Source organism: Littorina saxatilis, linkage group LG2, assembly GCF_037325665.1.
Source record: "Littorina saxatilis isolate snail1 linkage group LG2, US_GU_Lsax_2.0, whole genome shotgun sequence".
Lineage (NCBI taxonomy): Eukaryota > Metazoa > Mollusca > Gastropoda > Littorinimorpha > Littorinidae > Littorina > Littorina saxatilis.
Window position 1 is genome coordinate 51,683,828 of NC_090246.1, and position 10,497 is coordinate 51,694,324.

Sequence of the window (10,497 nt, forward strand, 5' to 3'; positions counted from 1 at the left end):
GTCTAACGTACACAAAAGAAAATAGTAAACACCCCCTTTAAATCCCATTGCCACCAGACACATTTCCGTTGGAGCCAGAAGGAACTTGTGGTACCACAACCGACCCATTTAACATCATGCCAAAGGGTAATATTTAAAGAAAGGACATGAATAGGTTTTGCTTTGTCAAGTCATACATTTTATGAGTAAGCAACGAAGAAATGTTGTCTACCCTATTAAATGAAAATAGTGCGCACACGATCCATTTTATTTTTGGTCTGTGTAGTGGTGTGACTAACTAAATGATGACAGAAACACAAACTGTGACAAAAAGAAACATTTGGTGTGTACACTATTTTTATTTAGGCATGTTACGATGGCTGGTTTGTTGTATTTGATACTAGTTTGATGTGTATCATCATGACAGAAACACTCAGAGTACTAAGTACCAGTACAATGGCTCCTAGTGTCCTACTCCAGCATAAAAACACACACACACACACACAAAACAAGTTGTTAGTATGTTACATATACTCTAAATCTGTTTCTGCAGGAGGCGGAGGCGGAGGACGTGGTGGGAAGCGTAGCCATAAAGGCCAGAGGCGACAGTTTACTCAGCCAGAAGACTTAAAAGCTGCCGCAGATAAAGAAGAGCGTGAACGACAATGGAGGGTAAGCCTTTTGCTCGACCCAGATTTTGGTTAAGGGTACAGTAACAGCGCCATCAGTCAACAGCTTTAAGACCAGGATAGACAATTTCTGGCGCCACAGTACTTCTATGTACAACCCTACCTGCCTCGTTTAGATTGTAGAATAGCCCGCCACGCATGCTACAGTCTAGTAATAGGACCTATGTAAAGGCTACACAGCCTACCTCATAGTAAACTTCAAGTTCAAGTTCAAGTTCAAGTACAAAAGTGTATAGACACAATGTGTATTGAGTTACTGCCCTTTTAATGAGTTACACTTTTGTACGCAAGCGTGCTCTCTCTTGTGCCACTGTAAAGTAACAAAATAATACCTGCTCCTGTGGAAATCGGCTCTCCGTTGTTTTTAATTGTATGCTTCAACTTCAAGAATGATCTGCGAGTGTTGTAATGCTCGAGACGGTGACAACTGACATTATACGAGTAAGTGACCCAAATAACATGTTTTACCATTTGTTTACGTAATAAAACACAATGTCTTGTAACAGTGATCGCGCTAGATATCTTTCAAACCAGTATGACATGAGCTGACCACAATGCTCTCACGAAAATCGGTCAACCTGCCAAGGCAACCAGTCAAAGGCAAACAATGACTAAATCAATGTTTATCAATCCCATGGACAGTGACACGCAGACGTTTTCTGTGGAATAAATTCGGGTCATTTTTGCCGTTTCGTTAACACAACCTTGCGACACCAAGCCTCATCAATTTGTTTTCCATGAGACATGGCAACATTGTATCAACATGACACCTGTCATAACAAGCCATGCCTCTCTCTCTCTCTCTCTCTCTCTCTCTAGTTTCCATTGTGTACTCGGATAATGTATGCAATGCTCTTAAGTGTTTTGTTTTTTATGTTTATACTCGACCATTATTTTGATGTTTTACTAGTTTAATACTTTGATTAGATACTGTTCCTTTTAGGTATGAAATGATAGCATGTGCTTGTGTGTAGATATGCGAGCGCACGCTCGCGCGCGCGAGCATGTGTGTGTGTATATGTGTGTGTGTGTGCATGTGTGTGTGCATGTGTGTGTGTGTGCATGTGTGTGTGTGTGTGTGTGTGTGAGTTTATGTGTGCATGTGTGTGTGTATACGTGGGTGTGGATGTGTGTGTGTGTGTGTATGTGCGCAGTCTTTGCTTTCGTTTACAATTATTCTCTGTATATGTTCCAAGGACAGGTTGGAAGATTAGGCTAAGCCTAAAACCTTTATCCTTATGTAATAAAGTTCTGAGTTCTCTCTCTCTCTCTCTCTCTCTCTCTCACAGACCATGGATTCTTCATAACGGATTTTATTTTCCACTCTTTATTTTTACCCTGGTCAAACCAATTAACAATCTGACCGAGCACCCATTTTTTTGAGTCACTTGAGAAAAAGTGACTCTATGTAATCGGTCAGTGTTAGTCTGTCCGGCCGGCCGTCCGGCCGGCCGTCCGTAGACACCACCTTAACGTTGGACTTTTCTCGGAAACTATCAAAGCGATCGGGCTCATATTTTGTTTAGTCGTGACCTCCAATGACCTCTACACTTTAACGATGGTTTCGTTGACCTTTGACCTTTTTCAAGGTCACAGGTCAGCGTCAAAGGAAAAATTAGACATTTTATATCTTTGACAAAGTTCATCGGATGTGATTGAAACTTTGTAGGATTATTCTTTACATCAAAGTATTTACATCTGTAGCCTTTTACGAACGTTATCAGAAAAACAAGGGAGATAACTAGCCTTTTCTGTTCGGCAACACACAACTTAACGTTGGGCTTTTCTCGGAAACTATAAAAGTGACCGGGCTCAAATTTTATGTGAACGTGACTCCCAGTGACCTCTACACTTTGACGTCTGCTTTGGTGACCTTTGACCTTTTTCAAGGTCACAGGTATGTCTTGAAGGAAAAAAATTAAAATATCATATCTCTGAAACTATTCATCGGATTTGATTCAAACTTTATAGGATTATTCTTTACATCAGGTATGCATTGTGTTGTGAATAGCAATTTCTTCCTGTCCATCTGATGCCTCATATAATATTCAGAACTGCGAAAGTGACTCGATCGAGCGTTTGCTCTTCTTGTTTTATTGGTATTGGCGAATCTCAATCGGTAAAATACCGGAAATTACCGGTAAACGCGATCCCTGTGTAATTGGCATTTAAATGGACATACAACTGACAAGAATATTGATAGAAAAAATTTGACCAATGTTAATTCAAAGATGTGTGCACATGTTCATTGAATGTCTACCAGCGTGGTGTACTGAATAAGTGAATGGAATCTCTAGTTGTTTTTGTATGCCAGTCAGTCACAACCCGGTAATCCCATAGAATCATCACCAACACTTTTCTTTTGTTTGTTTTTCTCCCTCTTCTTTGTGATTCCATTTTCATTTTGACTTTTTTTTGTTATACCTTTGTATTGCAGAGACAGCGTGGCATTGAAAGTGACGAAGAGGAGAAAGACGAGAAGGAAGAGACTAAAGAAACAAAAGAAACGAAAGAAACTGAAACTGAAGAAAGTGGCCCCACTGAAGAAGGTGGCGCCGCTGCTCCTGCTGAAGAAAAGAAAGGCTCTGATGCCTCTTCGTCTGAAGAAGACAGTAGTGATGATGTGAGTTTTTGTTGTTTCTTGTTTCTGTCAGGGTTGGACTTGAAAAGAAACAGATAGTTCTATTTAAGTATTCAGTATAAAAATGTTTGGGATCTGCAGGTCCTTCAGGCTTTCATAAGCCTGGCTGACTTTGTTCTATTTTTCAGGATATTTTCCGTATTGCGAGCAGGGTGTGAAATGATATATATATACAATCAGTGGGTGGCCACAGGGAAAATGATGTTAACAGCAAATCCCTGAAACAAAAAGGCAAGAAAAATAAAGTGAACATAAACCTTGTCTTTTGGTCTTTCTGTCAAAGGAAGCTGTTATGAGAAAGTGGTACATGTATATGGAAATCCATCAGATACTTTCAAAACTGGCAGGGTAGATCTGTTGACCATGTCTTTTCCAGAATGACACTTAAAAACTGATAAAATAATCAAGATTACTTGGTAATGGTAACGCAGTAGGTTGATTATGATCGACAAGCAGAGTTTTACAGTAAAATCAGCCCTTGGTTTGTATTGTACTTGTAGTGTTTCTTTACTACATTTGTGTTATTGTACACTTTTAATTTTGTTTCCATGTCATGCAGGAAGGAGGCAAAGCAAAGGGAGTAGAACATCTAATCCAAATAGAAAATCCCAACAGAGCAGGAGGGAAACGGAACAAGAAAGTGTCAGAACTGGGTGACGCCCCAATAAACCTTTCTCGGAGGGAAAGGTATTGATTACATATTTTTGCAAGAACTACTTAAAAAGACAAACTGCTGTTCACTTCTCTGCCTTTTTCTTTCATGGATATCTCTCTCTTCTCTCTCTTCTCTCTCTCTCTCTCTGTGTCTCTGCCTTGTCCTGTCCTGTCCCATCCTATGAGTGTGTGTGGTCGAGTGTGCAGAAGACGTTACGACTGTGATCGTTGGTTTCATGTGTACTGCCAAATTTATGACTGCACATACATGTGTGTGCTCTCCACACTACTGCACAGCCATGGTGTCTTTGTCCATCTTTTCTTTTTCATATTAAATCCATTTTTGACTCACATGCGAAGCAAAAGTGAGTCTATGTACTCACCCGAGTCGTCCGTCCGTCCGGACGTCCGGAAAACTTTAACGTTGGATATTTCTTGGACACTATTCAGTCTATCAGTACCAAATTTGGCAAGATGGTGTATGATGACAAGGCCCCAAAAAGCATACATAGCATCTTGACCTTGCTTCAAGGTCAAGGTCGCAGGGGCCATAAATGTTGCCTAAAAACCAGCTATTTTTCACATTTTTCCCATTTTCTCTGAAGTTTTTGAGATTCAATACCTCACCTATATATGATATATAGGGCAAAGTAAGCCCCATCTTTTGATACCAGTTTGGTTTACCTTGCTTCAAGGTCAAGGTCACAGGAGCTCTTCAAAGTTGGATTGTATACATATTTTGAAGTGACCTTGACCCTGAACTATGGAAGATAACTGTTTCAAACTTAAAAATTATGTGGGGCACATGTTATGCTTTCATCATGAGACACATTTGGTCACATATGATCAAGGTCAAGGTCACTTTGACCCTTATGAAATGTGACCAAAATAAGGTAGTGAACCACTAAAAGTGACCATATCTCATGGTAGAAAGAGCCAATAAGCACCATTGTACTTCCTATGTCTTGAATTAACAACTTTGTGTTGCATGACCTTGGATGACCTTGTCACATGTATTTTGGTAGGAAAAATATGTAAAGCATGTGAGTCGTATGGGCTTTGCCCTTCTTGTTCTGTTTAAATGTATACAAATGAGTAAATGTACTTTTCTTTTTTTTTAGGGAAGAATTAGAAAAGCAGGAAGCTAGGAGAAAATACCAGCAGCTGCATATGGCCGGTAAAACTGAGGAGGCACAAGCTGACCTGGCACGTTTGGCACTTATTCGAAAGCAGCGTGAAGAAACAGCTCGCAAGAAAGAAGAGGAGCGTAAAGGTATGGTTTTTATGTGCCTTCTTGCAGTTTATGTATGAAACACAGACCTTGATTGCAAACTGGATTATGTTTTTGCAATATATATTTAAAAATAGCAAGTTTTTGTCATCCAAAAGTGTTGAAGCAATGTTCTGTATTCACCTTGGGCAACATTTTCAGTGTGAGTGTAACGTTAAGCATTTTCTGAAAATATGCAGTGAGGGTGAGTAAGAGCCCCTGATATTGATGCAAGCTTTTCAAAGCACTAGCACGATGCCGTCCCTACAAACAACTAACTCTGATATGATGTTCTGCAGTTTTCACTCGATGTTATACCCTTTTCTTTTAAAAATATGCCTACTGGAGCCACGATTCATCGCCATTGGCTTGCTGATCACTGGCAGCGATTGCTAATGCTAAGCACGTGTATTTTCCAAAACTTCGGGCAAGCGATCATTGTCGCAATGAATCATGAACATCCGATGAGCATATCAGACCTGTGCACATCTATGGTTTCTCCGTAATTTCTCCGATTTTTATATGCAGAATACGGTGTTACGGGTTTTTAATTAAAATTCCGAAATTCCGATGTTTTACTCAAAACAAAAAATGTACTTTTTTTCTGTTTTAAGATGTTTTGACCAATTAGTTGGCCGTTGCGCTGAAAAGACGTTTTCCGATTTACCGGAAACACGCGTGTTCTCAGCATTGAGTCTTTGTTCTTAGACTTAGTTCGTCCAGCGTCTGCGTGGCAACTTGTGATTGAAGTGAAACATGGAAAAGAAAAAAAGAGTGCGAGATTCAGATAGTGAAGAGGAGACGCCAGCTCTGTCACCAAAGAAGAAGAAAACGGCACAACAGTGTTTCAGTTTGTGTGCTTTGTGAGCAGAATTATGTCTTGAACTGTCGTCACAGCTTACTACTGAAACGTGTTAAAAACTACTGAAATTTGGTTTGTTTACTACTGATGAGCGTTTTGAGTGTGCACAGGTCTGGCATATTTTTGTAATTCGGAGACCAAACAAGAAGGGCAAAGCCCATACGACTCACATGCTTGACCTTGACCTTTACATGACCTTGACCTTCAGGGTCAAGGTCAAATAACTAAACCTAGCAATGACATCATACACTAAGAACTGCTTTACACATTTTTCCTACCAAAATACATGTGACCTTGACCCAAGGTCAAGGTCATCCAAGGTCATGCAACACAAAGCTGTTAATTCAAGACATAGGAAGTACAATGGTGCTTATTGGCTCTTTCTACCATGAGATATGGTCACTTTTAGTGGTTCACTACCTTATTTTGGTCACATTTCATAAGGGTCAAAGTGACCTTGACCTTGATCATATGTGACCAAATGTGTCTCATGATGAAAGCATAACATGTGCCCCACATAATTTTTAAGTTTGAAACAGTTATCTTCCATAGTTCAGGGTCAAGGTCACTTCAAAATATGTATACAATCCAACTTTGAAGAGCTCCTGTGACCTTGAACTTGAAGCAAGGTAAACCAAACTGGTATCAAAAGATGGGGCTTACTTTGCTTTATATATCATATATAGGTGAGGTATTCAATCTCAAAAACTTCAGAGAAAATGTAAAAAATGTGAAAAATAGCTGTTTTTTAGACAACATTTATGGCCCCTGCGACCTTGACCTTGAAGCAAGGTCAAGATGCTATGTATGTTTTTTGGGGCCTTGTCACCATTCACCATCTTGCCAAATTTGGTACTGATAGACTGAATAGTGTCCAAGAAATATCCAACGTTAAAGTTTTCCGGACGGACGGACGTCCGGACGGACGGACGGACGACTCGGGTGAGTACATAGACTCACTTTTGCTTCGCATGTGAGTCAAAAAAGGAGTAAAGGAGCTATCCTTGTGAAGGTCTGATCATAGTTTCCTCTTTGTCTTTGTTGCAGCAAAAGAAGACGCCAAGGACGTGGCAGCGAAAAGCAAGGGCAAGTCATGACGCAGCTCTCCACTTATACCCTGTGCTTCACTTTCACAGTGTTGTCTTAACACAGGTGCTCTCGGCCGTATTTTGTTCTCAGCGTTTCTCCTCAGTCAGCTTGTCCAGGGTTGTGACATGCAATGAAGCCGCGTTTAGCCACAGATCAGACAGGGTTGAATGCTATCTCTCACTCGCCTTGTCCGACTCGATCAGCCCGAGGTCCACCTGTGTTTTCTCAGTAGAATGTGGTTAACTCATCAGTTAGCTGACATCAGTAACATCCTGGTGCATACCTGTACAATGTACAAATCAAATGCTATTTTATGGAAAATAAAAGTGAATGGTTGTAGTCAAAGAGTGTTACATTTTTTCAATAGTTAAGTTTTGTTGCACAGAAGTCTTTAAATTATGTTGTTTCAAGAATACATTACCTTTCTTATAGATTTGTTAGGTTCGGTCAGAAGCATACAAAGTGTCGGGCAGCAGAGAGATATACTGTAACATGTGATGCATTTTGCTGTCACTGGTGAAGTTTTGTCACATATTTATATTCCTGCACCATTTCAGATTTGTTCATTAACCTTGATTAGATCGATTTTTCATGTTCTGATTTGTTTCTCCCTCAAAAAAGTGCAAACAAATCCATTTCCATCTTCCATCAGATGTCGGGAGAAGCGCTTTCAGTCTTCAGTTGATCTTCATATATAAAACATCCCCCAGTACTATGAAGAATACACACACAAAAATCTGTAAATGCTCATGTGTGATTTGCATGAACATTTTATTTTATTTTACATGGAAATGTCATTATGCTTTGTGCGGAGCACCTTTATTCCTAAGAATTGAAGAAAAAAACGTATCCGTGGAGGCCGAGGTAGGAGGAGACATTAAAGACTTTCCATTCAGGTCTTAATTTTTCGGTTACATCATCCATTATTTGGGGCAGGGCAAAAAATGTGATTATTATTACACCATATGCTAATCTGGACTATGCTGTGTGTTCCACTATCGATGCATCCCTATTTATTCGCATGGGAACCAGTGTAAACATTTTACAACTGAAAGTACCAGAGATTTCCATTAAGTTCTGTCTACTTTTCAGAGCTGCATCATATAAAATACAAATTTGCTGCAACCCAGGTAAATGGTGCATTATATATCAAAATGCAATGAAAATCACTGAAGTTATCGGGTCAAGTATACAAATTCTATGCTTCATCCGATGCACCATTATTTTTGTCTCCAAACATGTTCTTATCAGTCTAAAATGCTCAGGGTCTGCATTAAAAAGATTGTTTAGTTAAAAGCAAAAATTCATCTAAAGTCTAATGTTACTAGTCTCTAGGACTGGGTGAATCAGTTCAAGTTAACTCAAGCAGCCAGCTTGCCATATAGCTTCAGTTCAAGAGTTAGCTTTTGCAAGAATGTAGCTTTCATACGCTTCCCTTATTTGGGTTGAATGATTTTGCTTGTGATTGTGAAGTAAGATGTTTTCAGTTTATTATTCTGTCATCGCTCCTGCATGTTGAAACTGCCAGACTGATTTTAATTCTTTAAGAACAGTTACTGGGATTCATGATTAAATATAATTTTGTGTGTGTTTTGGGTGGTGGTTCCACAGTATTGTGAAGTGGTGTTTGTTCGTGACTGAATGCAAGAACTTGAAACTGCGATAACATAAAGATAAAAACTGGCATTTTAAAAACTATTGAAAAAATCAGATGGGAACTGTTGATTTAATGTCATAGTTCATGTATGTGTTCACCTTGCATTTGCAATGAATCTAGCTGGATTGTTGGGTCTTGTGTCAAACTGTACATACATGTACTTCTTTCTGTTGTCTGACATGTACTGTTTTGACAGCCGATTAAAGAAACTGAGTTCACATCAGTCCTTCTGAATGTGTCTGTATGTCCTCTTCCATATGAAATCCGCATGAGTTATCCCATTGCTTTCTTTTATCTATCTGTCTGTCCTTTATATGTTTTTGTTTTTTGTTTTTTTGTCTGCACAAAACTACATCTTATTCTATAAATGCAGTCTTGTCTTGTCATAAACTTTAATAATGAGTTGAGCTTGTACCTGACTTCACATTCCCTCTGTTTCGTTCTTGTTTTTTTGCAACCAGAGTTTTCAAAATTCAAACACTTCCACAGATCAATAAGTATGTTACAATTGTGGTGCTGTGTGCATCACCAAATAATGCTTTGGAATTGGACAATTTTGAGTTTAGAAGTGTTATGAGTATCATACAGTCATACTAAACAATTATGTGGACTTGTACAGCACGCCTCAAACTTCACACCCCATGGCACATCAGTCAAACATGATGCCCCTTAGGCAACTGGTGCATATCAACTTCAACTAGAACTAACAAAAGACGGACAGACCTGTACTTCTTCTTCTTCAGCGTTCCAGAATTGTCTGGTTACGTGTGAGCTCGTTTGCCCATTTGGGTTCCCCACACTATACTCTGAGAGCATAGTCAGCTTCACTCCGCTTTCGTTGAGTAGGCATGCTGGGTATTTTCGTGTGTCCATAACCCACCGAACTCTGACATGGATTACAGGATCTTTTCCGTGCGCATTTGGTCTTGTGCTTGCGTGTACACACGAAGGGGGTTAAGTCACTAGCAGGTCTGCACATAAGTTGACCTGGGAGATCGGAAAAATCTCGACTCTTAACCCACCAGGCGGCAGCGACCGGGATTCGAACTCACGACCTCCCGATGGAGGCCGACGTCTTACCACCACGCCACTGCGCCCGTCAGACCTGTACCAACTGACACTTGTCAATTGTTTCTTGTTCACAAAAGCACTAATCAAAAAATTGCTCCAGGGGCTTGCAACGTAGTACAATATATGACCTTACTGGGAGAATGCAAGTTTCCAGTACAAAGGACTTAACATTTCTTACATACTGCTTGACTAAAATCTTTACAAACTTGACTAAAATCTTTACAAACATTGACTATATTCTATACAAGAAACACTTAACAAGGGTAAAAGGAGAAACAGAATCCGTTAGTCGCCTCTTACGACATGCTGGGGAGCATCGGGTAAATTCTTCCCCCTAACCCGCGGGAGGTCCCCGTTACATTCATTCAGATAGTTTTAAGAAGAAAAATGTTGACTCGCACCAAACATTTGTACATGAATATGAAAATAAAATGCACCTTTATTGATGGTTATGTCGATTTTCAAACAAATACAATCAACACATAACAAAAATGTTAATTCTTTTTCAGTAAATAATACTACAGTAACATAGCTTTATGTATCGATTGGACATTGGATTTCCCTTCTTTGAGCCATGTGACGTCA

At 39.6% G+C, this 10,497-nt stretch overlaps 1 protein-coding gene across 1 annotated transcript; it reads left to right on the top strand.

The window, feature by feature from the left end:
• The first annotated feature begins 8 nt into the window (after nucleotides 1-8).
• LOC138959199 (28 kDa heat- and acid-stable phosphoprotein-like) lies at nucleotides 9-9,059 on the top strand. Its single transcript, XM_070330600.1, has 6 exons — nucleotides 9-126; nucleotides 533-651; nucleotides 3,106-3,291; nucleotides 3,869-3,996; nucleotides 5,085-5,236; nucleotides 7,143-9,059. Exons 1-6 carry the CDS (start codon nucleotides 117-119, stop codon nucleotides 7,190-7,192), a joined length of 645 nt encoding a protein of 214 aa, XP_070186701.1. The 5' UTR covers nucleotides 9-116; the 3' UTR covers nucleotides 7,193-9,059.
• Nucleotides 9,060-10,497: the final 1,438 nt, after the last annotated feature.